Raw genomic sequence first — 17,644 nt, 5'->3', positions numbered from 1 at the left:
TACCCTGGAGTGTGTCTTCAGCTGAGAGGGGGATATCTCTCGAAATCCAACAAAATCAAATCCTAGTTTCCAGTGAAAGGCTCATGTTTGGTATATTCTAAACACCAAAACTGTTTGCCAAGTTCAACCAATTTCTGACATTTGCTACCACTTTTGTCGTGTTATGATCTTCAACAGTGGGTTCAGCTTAGTGGAGGAACCAATTCTCCAAAACATATTTTGTAATTAGATTAGCTTATTCCCTTCTTATTTATTATCTGTCAGTGGCCTATTTGGATTTGATGGTTGAGGCCGATAAAAATAAAGTGCTGGTGAAACTCCGGTAGCATCTGTGGAGAAAGAAACAGTTAATGTTTCAGCTCGATGACTTGAGTATTCATAGTCAGATGTCCCATGACACCAGGTTATAGTCCAATGGGTTTATTTGAAATCACAAGTTTTCAGAGCACTGCTCCTTCGTTAGGTGAAGTAGCTCGTCAACTGACAATGCTTCGAAAACTTGTGATTTCAAATCAACCTGTTAGACCATAACCTGGTGTCATGTGACTTCTGACCTTACTGACCCCAGTCCAACCCTGGCATCTCCACATTTTGATTAGTTATGTCAATAAGACTGCGATTCCGACATAACTACAGCAGCAAAATTATCTTCAGCGTATTTTTGTGTCAGATGTCCAGCACCTGCCAGATTTCACTTTCGTATTTGTTGCTTAGATTTGATGGCTGTTGGCTGTCATCATTGTTTGCTCCCTGCGGATTGGGACACAGTCTATAGGTCGTTCTGCTGTAATGTGTGTTTCATCAGCGCAAATTAGCTGTAACACAATTGACGAATTGTGGATGTTGTTTGGGTAATACAAACTCTCTACAGAATGGGTAAAGCGATTTTCTATTAGCGATCTACAGCCTGATTTTCTATATTGCGAGGTCACGGAGGAACACAAATGTCATGTTACAGCTGGAAAAAGTGAGGATTGCAGATGCTGGAGATCAAAGTCGAGAGTGTGGTGCTGGAAAAGCACAGCAGGTCAGGGAGCACCCATGGAAAAGCCCTGTATCCGGAATGAAGTTTGTGAGCCAAAGGGGTGGAGAGATAAATGGGGGTGAGGTGTGGCCTGGGGTAAGGTAGTTGAGAGTGCAATAGGAACATGGAGGTGGGGGTAATGGTGATAGGTCAGAGAGGAGGGTGGAGTGGATAGGTGGAAAGGAAGATGGACAGGTCATGAGGGCAGTGCTGAGTTGGACGGACCTGTGATAAGGCATGGAGGAGGGGAATGAGGAAACCGGTTTCCTACCACTACATCTTCCTTCCCACCTATACACTCCACCCTCCTCTCTGTCCTATCAACATGACCCCACCTTCATCTACTTATCACACTCTCAGCTACCTTCTCCCAGCCCCACCCCCTCCCATTTATCTCTCCACCCTCTCGGCTCACAAGACTCATTCCTGATGAAGGGATTTTGTCCGAAGCATCAATTCTCCTACTCCTCAAACGCTGCCTGCCACATTACAGCAGAACAACCTGTACCTGCACACACTGTTGCAAGTTATCACACAAACACAGATTGCTGGAGAAACGCAGTAGATGTGGCAGCATCTGTGGTGAGAGAGTTGGATGTTTGGAGTCCAATGTGACTCTTCTTCAGAACTGTCAGAACCTCCTCAGAAATCTGAAGAGTCAGACTGCACTTGAAACATGAACTCTGTTCACACATGCTGCTGAGTTTCTCCAGTACTCTTTACGTTTAACAGAGAAACATAGAAACATCAAATAGAGGAGGTGGCCATTCGAGCCTGCTCCACCATTCATCACAATCATGGCTGATCGTCTAACTCAACTGTCGAATCCTACTTTGTCCCAATAACCTTAGATCCCAATTATCCCAAGTGCTATATCTAGCCGCCTCTTGAATACATCCAATGTTTTGGCATTAACTACTTCCTGTGATAATGAATTCCACAGGCTCACTGCTCTTTGGGTGAAGAAATGTCTCCTCATCGCTGTCGTAAATGGTCCACCCTGAATCTTCAGACTGTGACCCCTGGTTCTGGACGCACCCACCATCGGGAACATCCTCCTGCATCTACCCTGTCTAATCCTGTCAGAATTTTATACGTCTCTCTGAGATCCCCCTCTCATTTGTCTGAACTCGAATGAAAACAATCCTAACCACGTCAAGCTCTCCTCATATGTCAGTCCCGCCATCCCCGAAATCAGCCTGGTGAAGCTTCCCTGTCTAATCCTGTCAGAATTTTATACGTCTCTCTGAGATCCCCCTCTCATTTGTCTGAACTCGAGTGAAAACAATCCTAACCACGTCAAGCTCTCCTCATATGTCAGTCCCGCCATCCCCGAAATCAGCCTGGTGAAGCTTCGCTACGCTCCCTCAGGAGCAAGTGCATCCTTCCTCAGAAAAGTAGACCAAAACTGTGCACAATATTGTCGGCCGCCTCACCAAAGCCCTGTACAACTGTAATAACTGTACTTGATACCTCTTGCAATGAAGACCCACATACTGCTTGCCTTCTTTACCGCCTGCTGCGCCTGCACACCTAGTGCACAAGGTCCCCCAGCACACTCCCCTCTCCCAATTTACAGCCATTCATATGCTTTATATTTTCAGCAACAGCAGTGTTTTGCTTCATTTGAGTGTTTAACTGTTGTGCGTAGTGGTCATTTCAGAAACAAATGTGTATGTGACTACTTAGGAGCCAGGCCCTCATTCGACGTTCAATGGAGATAAAGGAGTCTTACCATTGGGCCTGGGTCCCCTTTGATACCTGGGAGCCCTTGAAGCATCGGGTCAACAGTAAAGCTTTCCATCCCAAAGGTCTGGTATCCATCTGTGGCAGCAGGCGTTACCGACACCACGCTATAGGTAACTCTGGGGTACGATGGCGTTGTGGCTGGTATTGGCTCAGTTTCCCGGCCCACTGCTTCCTTCGAGGCAGGCCTCCAGGTCTTGGCGGTTTGGCGTTCGGTCTTCCGCGTGGCCGGCACGGTGGCAGTTGGAGGGGGTGCTGGCACGTGCCCAGTCGGCGTGGTCGTCGCGTGCCTAGTAGGCGTGGCCCTAGCGTGCCCAGTCGGCGTGGCCCTAGCGTGCCAAGTAGGCGTCGCCGTCGCGTGCCCAGTGGGCGTGGCCCTCCCTCTGGAGTCTTGCTTTGCGGCTGCGCCGGCAGGAGCTCGGCGGGGAAGCCCTTGCTGGTTCTCCGACGTCGTGCTGCCCTTCCCCGTGGATCTGGCCGGGGTGGGCGCCGTGGCCTCGGCGTGAGGGGTCAGCTGGAGGAACCCAACGCTCGGGACGGGGGTAGTGGATCTCAGCGGCTTCGGACGGATGGTGGTCGCGGCCTGCTGCTGCTGGATGGGGAGCACAGCGGGCGGGGCCGTGGCGCCAAACGCCGTCCGCCTGACGGTCCAGGGGCTGAGATTCGGCGACGTCGGGGCCAGGCCCAGCAAAGCCACGCTCTCGCTGAAGCTGTTCGCCGGTCCGCTCCTCTTCCGCAGCGTCAACGGAGAAGGAGACGGGGCAGAGGAATTGGGGAAAGGCGGCAAAAGAGGGAGGAGGGGGAGGAGGTTCGGCCGGTAAATATCAGCCTGCCTGCACTGTTTCTTGATGTATTTGCAATAATTATGAGCTGCCTTAGCGGAGGGATAAATATCAAATTGACAGACAGCTCCTTCGAACTGCACCGAGTGTTGGTCCAACTTCCCCAGAAGAAAGGAACCTTCTGGATCCAAAGAATCCTCTTTCTTGAAATGCAAATTTGCATGAGTGCGATTCTTCCCACAAGAAGTATATAGAGTAACCTTTCGACTTCTGATGGTGATGGCCATGTCGTGCCACTGGCCATCGTGGACATCGTAATCGAAATAGACAGACTGTTTGTGTCCCACATACACAATGATTTTGCCAGGAATGAACTGCATGCCAAGCTGCAGTCTCTTTCTCTTATTCCTGACGGTGAATAGAAAAGCATTGTTGACACGGTGGGAGCACACGCTCAGGACGAGGGTGAGGTTAGTGCCATAGGAGGCAGGGATAACAGCTGCTACAGGTGCTTTGATGCGAGCTCTCGGTGTGAGAATGACGCCCAGTTTAAAAGGAATGACCCCCTGAGGAACAGAGCGAAACGTCATGGAAGATGGCGATGCCAGTGTTTGTGCTTTTTTCCCAATAAGGCCCAGCCTTTGGAGAATGTCCACATCTGAAAGATAAGACGAGAAAGGACGTAAGAACTCAGTCCACACAAAGATCTCATTTGGGCACACACAGGATTATCCAGCACACTGCTGACAAGGTATCACAGAATCCCTATGGTGTGGAAACAAGCCATTTGGCCCATCGAGTCCATGCCCACCTTCCGAAGAGCATCCCCACCCAGACTCACCCCTTGACCTGCTTTTCCCATCATTAATCCATCGAGCATGCACATCCCTGGACACGATGGGACAATTTCCCATGGCCAATCCACCTAGCCTGCATATCTTTGGACTGTGGGAGGAAATCCGTGCAGACACAGGGAGAATATGCAAACTCCACAAAGACAGTCACCCAGAGGCTAGGTGGGTTCCTGCCACTGTGAGGCAGCAGTGCTAACCACTGAACCACCCACATAATCTAAACTGATTAATCCCATTTGCCAGCATTTGGCCCATTTCCTCTAAAACCTTCCTACTCCCAAGATGCCTTTTAAATGTTGTAATTGTACCAACCTCTACCACTTCCTCTGGCATCTTTTTCCATACACGCAGCACCCTCTACATAAAAGGTTACCCCTTTCGTCCCTTTTAAATCTTTCCCTGCTCACTTTAAACCTTTGCCCTCTAGATTTGAACTTCCCTACCTTGACAAAAAGACCATGTCTATTTACCCTATCCATGCCTCTCATTTTTATAAAACTTCAAAAAGTCATCTGTCAGCCTTCAATCCTCCGTGGAAAGTAGCCCCAGCTTATTCAGCCTCCTCATATAGCTCAAACCCCCCTAGTCTCAGCAACATCCTTGTAAATCTGCTCATTTCCTTTCTGGGAGCATTTCAATAGTACAGGTCATTATCCTGCAGACTGGTGAAGGCCAGATGAAGTCATGTTTCTCGGCAGCTCAACTCTCTCACAAGCAATTCTTTCGCTCACTTTATCAGATTGGACAGTTCCTGAAGTACTCGGAACATTGCTATATTAAGCACCAGACCCATGTCAAGGGCCAATAATAGTTTACAATGCAAATTGGTTTAAATAATAATTTCCTCAAGTCACATTTCTCATTTGTTTTGGTTAAGTTGCCTTTCCAGAGTCACGTATTCACTGCCAGGATTGCACTTTTTGAGACATTGCAAAAGATGTTAGATAAATGCAAATCTTGCCTCTTTCTTTCCATTTACTTCACGGATCTCTCTAGTTTAGTCATGAATGTTGAGAGTTTCTTCTTTCAAAACTAAACCTCAGAACCCTCCTTGCTCATCACTGTTATTAAGTAACGTTAGGTTACTAGTGGTGGTTCGTAGCTTAAAAAAAAGTCACAGTGATGTGGTGGTTGAAATTCCCAGGAAGGAAAGGCTTAACATATGAGGAACGTTTGAGGACTCTGGGTCGATACTCAATGGAGTTTGAAAGGATGAGGGGGGATCTAATTGAAACTTACAAAATATTGAATGGTCTAGACAAAGTGGACAATGGAAAGATGTTTCCATTGGCAGGAGAGACTAGAACCCGAGGGCATAGCCTCAGGGTAAAGGGACGTCTCTTTAGAACAGAGATAAGGAGAAACTTCTTCAGCCAGGCGGTGGTGAATCTGTGGAATCCATTACTGCAGAAGGCTGTGGAGGACAGGTCATTGAATGTATTTAAGACAAAGATGGGTAGGTTTTTCATCGTTATGGGGAGAACATGGGAGAACGGGGTTGAGAAACCCATCAGCCATGATTGAATGGCAGATTCGACAGAATGGGCCAAATGGCCTAACTTCTGCTTGTATGTCTTATGGTTTAAAACCTGTTCAGTTGTGTGTGATAGTATGTTTGGATACAAAAAAAAGAAAATGTAAGGACTTGGACACTTCGGATGGAAGGAGTTGTAAGACTGTAAGTAGTCAATGAACTCAAAAGTCTTGCTCATCCGTTTCATGGACTGGCTTGGATCCAAATGACCTTTCATGGAAAGCTTTCTCCTCTTCTAACATTCTTATTCTCAGTCTTGTGCTTATAGAGGTTTTCATTGAACCTTTGAACAACTATCTGAAGAAGTGAAAGTGAGTTCCCATTATAAGAAGACTGCATTTGTTTAGAATTCAGACAATTGATCACACCATTGAGTCTCATAAAGCCAAGGAAAATCGTAACCTCAGACTACCTTTTTTCCTAAAAACATATAATCAAAATTCTCCCCCTGTCTTATTTTTTCCCTATTTACCTTGGCCACAGTTTAGGAGCAACTGGAGAATTCATGATTTGAAAAAAAATTCAGAAAGAGAGAAAACCTTCAGTGTTTGTGTGTGTTGGAGCGTTCAAGACAGCTGATCTAGTGCAGTCTCACTGGTTTCAAACATGACTGGAAACAGACCATTTTTCAAGGTAAGTTATGTAATGGAGCCAAGAGAACAAACTACAGGAGGAAAATAAAACCCTGGTTGTACTGCACATTAAACATTGGATCCTTTCCAATTTGGTTTCAATCCAATGTGCTCCAAAATAAAACCCTACCAAAAGCTTCAACACTGAATCAGTGCCTAATTAAATCATGGCTCCAGTATCAATTTACACCAGTTTAATAAATTCACTATTACCATTTTCATTTGCCAATTAGAGCATCTTGTTTCAGTATAATGGAGCTAAAAAACTGTATAAAATAAACATAAACATTGTTGAAAAAGAGAGCAGAATTGCTGAAGTTTTTCCATCTTGCACTCATCAAGCCAAATGCAAGATTCCAAATTTCAAATGATCATACTAAGCTATATGACAATAGGAAAAGATGCTGATTGAATGGACCCTGGAGCTGAATCTAATGTAAACAAATAGAAATTTGTCAAGACTCCTAAAATAGCCTCCAAACCTGTGACCTCTACCATCTGAAAGGACAAGTGCAGCAGATATGTGCAAGTTCTCCTCCAAGCCACTCACCATGCCTTGGAAACATATTGCTGTTCCTTCAGTGTCATTGGGTAAAACTCCTGGAACTCCCTCCTTTACAGTGCTGTGGGAGAGCCTGTAGCATATGGCCTGTGGTGGTTCAAGAAGGGAGCTGACCGCCACCTTCTCAATGTGGAAAATAAGCACTGGCTCCACTAGTGACACCCAGATCGCAAAGTTGAATTAATGGGTACATCATCACATTATTAGCCCCACAGGTCAACAGGTTCAATCATTAAATATGCCTTACTCTGATCTTCGTGGAAAGTTTGATTAATTTGTGCATCAGTTAACAGCAAGAGATGCGACTATTGAATTTTTTTGACCCATAATTTTAGATGACTCTGTAATGAGTAGTGTTCCAAATCTGCAAGGATTTTGGGGATGGCTAGAATTGGAGAACAGCTAAGATCTCAAGGTTGGAAGAGATTTCGGTGATGGTAGGGGAGACAGGTGGTGGAATGGCAACAACGCCATGGAGGAATGTGAAAACAAAGTTTGTGGCCCAAGCGATGAAGATGCAGCAGAAACCAGAGAGTTACCGAGGCTGGAGGAGACCACAGAGGTGATGTTGGGAAGATGTTTCCATTGGCAAGAGATCCATTGGAGGATCCGAGGGCACAGCTTTAGAGTAAAGGGAAAACCCTTTTGAACAGAGATAAGAAGAAACTTCTTCGGCCAGAGAGTGGTGAATCTATGGGATTCATTGCCACAGAAGGCTATGGAGGCCAGGTCATTGAGTATATTTAAAACAGAGATAGCTAAGTTCTTGATTGCTAAGGGAACCAAAGTTTTTGGGGAGAAAGCAGGAGAATCGGGGTTGTAACACCTAATAGCCATGATTGAATGGTGGAGCAGACTCAATATGCCGAATGGCCTAATTTCTGCTCCTGTGTCTTATGGCCTTATAGGTGACATCAGGGAGGGATTTGAAAACAAAAAGATACAGTGTTGGGAAGAAGGCCCACGTCAATGCACGGCTACGGAACTCATTCAAATTCTACGTATGGATACAGACCTTCAGGGTAATGGTTCCACGACTGCTAGACCAGTTTCTGTTTCAAGAATCACAAAACCCCAAATTAAACTGTTCACTGCCACCTGGGCAATAGAAACACAACACAATGTGCACATGTACTTTTGTAATTGTGACAACCTCTGTTCACTGGACAGTTAAATCTTAATGTAAGCTGGAGAGACACTTGGCTCCCTGCTGACATTGGAAAGATTAAAAATGTCGATGGAAAAAGGGACACAGGCAGTTCAATGGCTCTGAATTAAACTGCACAACTCGCAGTGATGGAGATGTTGCACAAAAACTGACCCATAGATGCATGATGCGTTTGCTGGTTCCTTTATATCCTTATATACATTGCATATTTTAGATCTCTACGTGCCAAATGCAGCTGATAAGAACATACAGAGACAAAATTGGGTAAACCTTCTACTTGACACACGAGAGATGACATGGAGTTGAACCACCAAACTCGTGTCTCGAGCTATCAACAAATGGCAGATTTGGTCATGTGGGTATTGCAACATATGGGCAGAATTAAGGTCAGCTGCCTCACAGAATTCAATTTGTCTTGGTGTTCCAAACAAAACATTTTAATTACAATCTCACTCTCCCTACAGACCACATCCTTCTTTAATCATAACTGAATCTGTATTATACAGAAATAGTGCAAGAGCATGTCAGAAAATACAGCGCTAATCATTCGAAAGCCAGCCTGAATATTTTGAGCATGAGGGTCTTTATTGCAATTTAAGCACAACTTACAAATTGAAGAACAAATTTGCTTTCTAATTTAGAATTAAGAGAGGAAGAATTGGATTAGAAGAGGCTGTTAATTGCTCGAAAGGTTAAACAGTTTGATTCTTTTTCCCAATCTGCTTTCCCTCCTTATTTCCCTCTGTAGGGCCCCAATTTGTTTTCCATCTCTCCACACTTCCGCCTTTTAGCTAGATGGTGATCCAGTCTTGGCAATTGACTTTCCCATAGTACAGTCCCTGCCAGGAACCTGATCATTTTACTAATTCACTTTTTAGACTGATGCAAAGACTGAATCTCACAGCGATCCTGAGAGGCCAGATTAAGAGTCAACCACATTGCTGTGGGGTCTGGAATCACAGGTAAGAATGGCAGATTTTTTTAGACCCAAAGACCTTTCGTAAACCATGATGTGGAGATGCCGGCATTAGACTATGGTGGGCAAAGTCAGAAGTCACACAACACCAGGTTATAGTCCAACAGGTTTATTTGAAATCACCAGCTTTCAGAACGTTGCCTTTTCACCTGACCAAGGAGCAGTGCTCCAGGCTTTTAAACCTGTTGGACTATAACCTGGTGTCGTGTGACTTCTGAATTGGTAAACCAATGGGGTTTTCATATCAATCTGTGGTACTTGGTCATCACTGAGATTAGTGTGGCAGATTTATGAATTGAATTTAAATTTCCACCAGTTACTAAGGCAGGATTCCACATCCTTCTGAATTACTCATCCATTGTGATGTCACAGTCACCCCTCTATATCCTGTTCCCATTTCAGTTCTTCCTACATGCAGTAGTTATCACTGATTGACGGTATGCCCTGACTCTGCGCCATTGCAAACCCTCCTACTTTAACTGAAAACATATCGCAATGCGAACTGACAGGTGTTGGCCATGCACAGGAAACTGCAGCGTCAGTGAGAAACATGGCTGCAATGATTAAAACTGACAATGGAATCCATGCAATCAGAACGGATTGAACATGACGTCCTGACAAAGCCAAGAAATGACTGCAATTCCTCCTTTAACATCTGCATCACTGAATTCACTAAAGCAGCAGGACAAAAATAAATGCATGCTAAAACGACGCACAAAATGGAAACTTTTTGCCTTGAGCTCATCAGGACCGGGATGCAAAACACTTAACTTCAAAGGGAACCCCAATTTATAGGGAAAGACAACAGGCTGATGATTATCTGGTCCAAAGCTGACATAGAGATGCAACAGGACTTTGACACTGTGTCTCTGTAAAAATGAATATAATGCAGATGTGTTGACTTTGCACAAATCTAGACCACAGTGAACTCTAAGCTTATATTTTCATAATGTTCCTCTGAAGAAAGCAACAATGAATGTTGGAAGTGAGTCCTTTTAGTTTTCTCAAAACCAGTGAGATTATTATTTACTGTAGTCATGATACAACCTCTGTGATAAGGTCATATTGCTGAACCGGAGATTTCAATATCAGAACCAATGAACTACTAAAGGAAGACATACTGAGGTCTAACTAATTGGCTTTGACACAATAATACAGCAATGGAATTATTGACTAACCACAGGAATTATTCAACAACAGACCTAGTAATTGTTCTTGAAATATACCAGTGATGGAGAGTTTTGGAATCCACTGGTCCAAAGTTCCCCACTTCCTTCCAAGTCTCCGTCAATCACCACACGGCAGAACTCAAATTACTGACCAATGTCTTTCAGAAAATAACGTAATTTATTTCATTTGCTTCAGAACGAGGCAGTATTGATTGCTTCCACCATCACCCTCAGCAAATGGTTCACAATATTCATCACTGAGAAACTGGAGGGCATTTTAACCATTTTAACTGTCGTCTGTAGAGAGAAGGTTGAGAGGAGGTCTCACAGAGATGTTTAAATTCATGAGGGGTTGAGACAGATGAAAATCCATCTCTTTTGTCAGAAAGGTTGAGGCCCAGAGGGCATAAACATATGGTGATGGACAAAAGAACAAGAGGTGACACCTTTTCACCCAGCGAGTGGTTAGGAACAAGAACACAGCCTGAGGAATCCGACGGAGGCAGATTTAATCTCAGCTCGCAAAAAGGAATTGGATCATGATCTGAAGATGAATGATTTGCTGGGGAAATGGTGACAGAGTAAGATTAGCTGAGAAGAGAGCTGGTGCAGACATGACAGGCTAAATGGCCTCCTTCTACAAACCTGGGGTCAACTCAAACCTGGACGGCGGTTAAGCCTTAGTATAAAATAAAACAAAGAGCTGTGGATGTTGGAGATCCAAAAAAGATAAAAACAGAAATTGCTGGCGAAGATTCAGCTTGAGTCATAGAGATGTGCAGCAAGGAAACAGACTCTTCAGTCCACTTGTCCATGCCGACCAGATATCCTACATTAATCCCACTTACCAGCACCTGGCCCATATCCCTCTAAACCCTTCCTATTTATATAGCCATCCAGATGCCTTTTAAATGCTGTACCAGTCTCCACCACTGCCTCTGGCAACTCGTTCTGTGCATGTACCACCCTCTGTGTGAAACGTTTGCCCTTTCAGTCCCTTCTAAATCTTACCCATCTCACCTTAAATCTATGCCCTCTAGTTCTGGACTCCCCTACCCCAGGGAAAAAGACTTTGTCTATTTACCCATCCATGCCCCTCATGGTTTTATAAACCTCAATAAGGTTACCCCTCAGCCTCTGACGCTCCAGGGAAAACTGCCCTAGTCTATTCAACCTCTCCCTATAGCTCAAACCCTCCAATCCTAGCATTGAACTTGTAAAACGTTTCTGAACTTTTTCAGTTCTGAAGCATCACACTGGAGACAAAATGTTAACTCTGCTTTCTCTGCACAAATGCTGTCAGACCTGCTGAGTTTCTCCTCCAATTTCTGGTTTTTTTTTGGTTTTAAGCCTTAATATGCTTTGCCATTGGACAGAGAGAGATAGGAGACACCCAGCTAACTGATGGGAAGATTTAAATGTCACAAAGATGGAGCATACAGTGGCAATATCATTGGTGTCGTAATCCAGAGGCACACGTTAATGATCTGGTGAATATCTGGGAGCTGGTGGAATTAACATTCAGTTAATAAATCTGCAATTGGAAAGCTAGGTGATAATGAAAAGTCACTGACAAGGTGATCCCCATTTCTAATAGCTTTATGACTATCATCTTGTTCATGAATGCCCTTTAGTGCAGGGAATCCTAACTTTGTCTGGTCTCCATGTGATTCTATGTAATAACAAATAATGTTATCATTTATCACAAGAGGGTTGGAATGTAAAAGCAGCGATGTGCTACTGAGACTTTATAAAGCTCTGGTTAGACCCCATTTAGAATACGGTGTCCAGTTTTGGGCCCCACACTTCAGAAAGGACATACTGGCACAGGGGCAGGCCCAGCAGCGATTCACACAGATGATCCCTGGACTGGTAGACCTAACATACGATGAATGGTGAGGATGCTAGGATTTTATTTGTAAGAGTTTAGAAGGTTGAGGGGAGATCTAATAGAATGTTACAAGATAATGCATGGCTTAGAAAGGGTGGACGCTGGGAATTTGTTTCCCTCAGACGGGGATACTAGGACCCATGGGCATAGCCTTAGAATTAGAGGGGGTCGATTTAAAACAGAAATGAAGAGACATTTCTTCAGCCAGAGAGTGGTGGGCCTGTGGAATTCATTGCCACTGAGCACAGTGGAGGCCGGGACGTTAAATGTCTCCAAGTCAGAGATTGATAAATTCTTGATCTCGCAAGAAATTAAGGGATACAGGGCAAGTGCGGGTAAGTGACGTTGAAATGCCCATCAGCCACGATTGAATGGTGGAGTAGACTCAATGGGCTGAATGGTCTTACTTCCACTCCTATGTCTTATAGTCTTATAATGTCATTGACACATGACTCTTAGCTGCCCTCTGCAATGACCTAATACAGCACTCAGTCCAAAGGAAATGAGGGATTGGCTACAAATGTTGGCTTTTCCAGTGATGCCCATATCCCATGAAAGAATAAAATGTAAGCCACTTGGCATAGAACACTCAGTCATGTTGACTGATGCCAACAGCCTGTGAAATGTGATCATCTACATAATGTCTACATAATAACTCCTCACTGTCTTATAGTTCTAATTCATGTTTGGTTAGCATGCAAATCAATACTCTTCACTGTACCTCGGTACCTGTGATGATTAGATTAGATTCACTACAGTGTGGAAACAGGCCCTTCGGCCCAACCAGTCCACCATAATAAATCAAATCAAACAAAATCAATGTGTAAAGTGCTTTCCAGCTCATTAACTGTCTTTATTCCTTCCTGAGGTCAGTATTAGTTGTCCATCCCTAAATGCCCTTGAACTGAGGGTCACCTTGTTATGCATCTAGAGTTACACACAGAGCAGATCAGGGAAAGACAGCAGACACCTCTAAAATGCCATGTAGATAGATTTTTTTTGACAATTGATGACAGTTGTCATAGTTACCGTCACTAGCTTTCAGTTCCAGATTTATTCCTTGAATTTAATTGCTACCAGCTGCTGAGGTGGGCTTTGAACTCACTTTCCCAGAGCATTTGGTCAAATTAACAGCCCAGTCGCATCATCACCATGCCACTGCCTCATCACTAGGAGGGAAATGCGGCTGAGTGGTTAAAAAGATTGCGAAAGGGAAGATGAAAGTGGTGATTCCGGCTACATGACCTACATTTTCCAGCCTGTCATTTGAATCAGTGTCCTATAACCCAAAGGACAACATGGGAGGGCTTGGCAGGGACAGACTCTGCCAGAGCCCCTCACTAACTCTGAAACCCAGGGCATGTCAGCTACCAGCAGTTCAGCCATTGAGGCAGGATGGGAGTGATTCGCTCCCACTCGACTGAAACCACACAGTTTGCAGTAGCAGCAAAAGTAAACATAAAGATTGGCACTCGAAGGATATACCCGTGGGAATGAAACACAATTCTAGATTGTTAAGTTTGTTTAATTTTTGAGTCTGTCTGAATATAATTTGCTTGCACTGTGTTCCTAATTTTACCTGTCATGGGGCAAGTGTCATTTATGATGAATGGTACGGAGAGGGCTCAGAGCTGATTGATGATGCTACGTGGAAGGGAAGCTTGACTGCTTTGTATCGGGTCAGCAAGCTGGCTGCCAGGTGGAACCTAACCCTGCCACATGCCTTTTGAAACTGCCACTGGTGTCCCAGTGAGAATGGGCTTCACCTCTTCCTCCAATGGGGCACTATGCTGGGATCATGAAGATCCCCCCCCTCCCCCCCCCCCCCCCCGATACAGTCTGTTGTAGAATGCACAGACTCGCTTAGTCTCGAAGTGCAGCTGGTGCATCCTGAAGGTGGGGAGGCCTCTGCACTTGTTTAAAACACACCGTTGAGCAACATGACTGATTGGGGGAATGTCACTTCGTGCCACATGTTTTCAACTGGAGGCAGCTTGAAGACAGAGATGAGGAATCTTTTTTTTCTCTCAGAGCATTTAGAGTCTTTGGGATTCTCTTTCTCAAAAGGCAGCTGATGCAGAATGATACTTTGAAGGCTGAGGTGCATTGATATTTGATTAGCAAGGAGGGTAAAAGATTATCAGGGGATGTTGGAGGAATGTAGAGGTGAGGTTAACAATCAGATCGGCCACAATCTTATGGAATGGGGGAGCAGGCCTACTCTTCTTCCTTGTTTGTATCTTGGGTCTCATTGCTCCCCATGCTTTAAGTGGATTTAAGGGGAACTTGTAGATGGTGGTGTTCCCATATACCTACTGTCCTTGTCATTCGAGATGGTTGGAAGGTGCTGCCTCAGGAGCCATGGTCAGTTGACTTGGACACAGCAGTTTCTCTTCGAGCAGACCACGGATGTTCAGGTATATTCAGGGAGCTGATGCCTTGCCAATATAATCCATGTTGCGGTCATCACTGCCTGGGAGCCCAAAGGGTTGAGCTCAGGTTCCCTCTCTCTGGCAGAGCTGCAGCTGGTACTGAGCTTGCGATGTTGAACCAACATCAATCACCAGCTAGAAACTGGAGATCAGATGCATAGAGCCCCGACATCGTGAACGTCACAGGCAATGTAGGCTGCAATCGACTCCAAGGTGGTGAAAGAAAGCTGTCAGAGGAAGCGCTGTTCTCAAAATCCTCTCACTCGGGCGAGGAAGCAGGTGTGAAGCCTCAGTAACTCATGCAATCTCTTCTCTTTGCCAGTCAGTTCTTCGATTGCCACTTTCACTGGCAACGTTGGGATGCCAGTGGAATGCAGGGCACCCATGTTTCCAGTTGGAAATCCCTGCCAAAATTGCCTAACGTATTCTTAATTGGCAACTTGTCTCTCCAGAGGGGAGTTTCTAACACACAGTTGGACATCCCATAGATAAAGGGCACCAGGAGAGTCAGAAATCCAGACCCGCTTTAATCCGGATATTGATAGGATCAAAGTCCAAGGGAAATTAATCTCCATGTGAACACAATCGCTGGTGCTCAAGGAACATAAGCATACATCATTCATTCAATGAAGCAAAACTCACCCAAAGACGATTAATTAGGATTTAGGATTAATTAGTCAAATAAGATTTCTCAAGGACCCAATCTCTGAGCACAATCCAGATAATAATGTCACAGTTTACATATATGCTTTTTAAGTCAAACGGCATACCACAGCACTAGATTCAGAATTAATTCTGTTGTACCACTTCTGTATTCCACCCTGCACTGTGTAACATTCTGGCTGCAATAAAGAATATAATAAGAAACACTCTTCACTCAGAATCTGTTTCAGATACATCTGTCAGGTGTCAGGATTTGGCAGCGAACTGTGCAATATCTGCTGAGGAAATCCCTCTTTCACATCATCCAGCAACAAATTTAGCTCAAAATAAAGTGGAGGTTCTTAAATTAGATTTGAATCGTTGGTTTGATAATTGATGCAATGTTTAATTCGGTGAGTGCAACTGGCATGCAGTCTATCGTGGAGAACCAGGTTAAAAGCTTAACATGTTATATGCAATCTGCAACAACAAATTAGTATTTGGAAATAAAGCTTTTTGCCATTTCAGACATCTGTGACTTGTTCTCCCTGCAAACATTGCCATTTCCTTCCACATTGGCTGACAAAACAGCAACAGACATTCACTTTACATGCAGGACTTTTCAACTCAAATTATTTCTATGCTAGTACTTAGGGTGAAAGTAAGAAAGGTGCAGTGGGAATTCATTCATGCTTTCACTACAATCACTGATTGCATTTTGAGATGGCACATAGCATTACATATAGTGTCACCTCTACACTGCAGCCCAATGCCACCTACTGCCTGGAAACAGAGGCAGGAGTTCACTGGGAAGGGTGTTCTCTAAGTAGTGTGTGACTATAAATCAAACTGAAATTTAGTTGTGGGCATTGAATTTGCCTTCAAATCTCAAAAACTGCAGAAGAAACAGTAAATTAATCCACAATTTATAGAGGCAGTTAATCCTGTAAATCTCCTCTGACACCACCTTCAAACCCCACTATTGTTTCCTTCTAGAAGGACATGGGTGGCAGATGCATGGGAAAACCACCCCCTGCAAGTTCCCCTCCAGGCCACTCACCATCCTGACTTGAAATACATCGTTGTTAGTTCACCGTCGCTGCATCAAAATCCTGGAACTTCCTCCTTAAGAGTCCCACACATGGAAGACACTGGTTCAAGATGACAGCTCACCATCACCTCTAGGGTAATTTGGGATGGGCAGCAAATTCTGGCTTTGCCAGAGATAACTAATTTTCATTAACAAAGGCCTATCAATCAGCTAATAGAGTGGTTCAGTGGTTAGCACTGCTACCTCACAGTACCAAGGACCTGGGTTCAATTCCACCCTTTGGGCAACTGTCTGCATGGAGTTTGCACATTCTCCCCTGAACAGTGTAGGCTCCCTTTAAGTGCTTTGGTTTCCTCCCACAGTCCAAAGCTGTGAAGGTGAATTGGCCATGCTAAATTGTCCCATAGTGTCCAGGGATGTGCAGGCTATGTGGATTAGCCATGGGAAATGCAGAGTTTTGAGATTAGATTCCCTACAGTGGAAACAGGCCCTTCAGCCCAACAAGTCCACACCAACCCTCTGAAGAGTAACCCACCCAGACCCATTTCCCGCTGACTAATGCACCTAACATTATGGGCATTTTAGCATGGCCAATTCACCTAATCTGCACATCTTTGGACTGTGGGAGGAAACCGGAGCACCCGGAGGAAACCCACGCAGATAACGAGGAGAATGTGCAAACTCCACACAGACAGTCGCCCAAGGCTGGAATTGAACCCAGGACCCTGGCGCTGTGAGGCAGCAGTGCTAACCATCCCATGTCTGGGAAGGATGCTCTTTGGAGGGTCAGTGTAGGCTGGTTGGTATCTTTCAATTCTCCCATTTCTTCCAGATCAAGGGGGTAGCCATGGGCCCCAGCTATGCCTGTCTCTTTGTTGGCTACGTAGAACAGTTGATCTTCTGTAGTTACACCGGCACCACTCCCCACCTCTTCCTCCGCTACATTGATGACTGCATCGGCGCCACCTCGTGCTCCCGCGAGGAGTTGAGCAGTCCATCAACTTCACCAACATATTCCACCCCGACCTTAAATTCATCTGGACCATCTCTGACACCTACCTCCCCTTCCTGGACTTCTCCATCTCCATTAATGACGACTGACTTGACACTGACATTTTCTTTTTTTACAAACCCACCAACTCCCACAATTACCTGGATTACACCTCTTCCCACCCTACCTC

The 17,644-nt window shown here is 44.8% G+C and overlaps 1 protein-coding gene across 1 annotated transcript in view; it reads right to left on the bottom strand.

The window, feature by feature from the left end:
- The window catches only part of col27a1b (collagen, type XXVII, alpha 1b), a 551,847-nt gene that overhangs the window by 464,700 nt on the left and 69,503 nt on the right, over positions 1-17,644 (bottom strand). The window contains exon 3 of the mRNA XM_043719710.1: positions 2,760-4,210. Coding sequence (XP_043575645.1) covers positions 2,760-4,210 — 1,451 coding nt within the window. The remainder of the gene's footprint in view (positions 1-2,759; positions 4,211-17,644) is intronic.

This window comes from Chiloscyllium plagiosum, chromosome 30 (genome assembly GCF_004010195.1).
Source record: "Chiloscyllium plagiosum isolate BGI_BamShark_2017 chromosome 30, ASM401019v2, whole genome shotgun sequence".
Classification (NCBI taxonomy): Eukaryota; Metazoa; Chordata; class Chondrichthyes; order Orectolobiformes; family Hemiscylliidae; genus Chiloscyllium; species Chiloscyllium plagiosum.
Note: the sequence above shows the minus strand (reverse complement) of the source record. Positions and strands in the feature narration are given on the sequence as shown.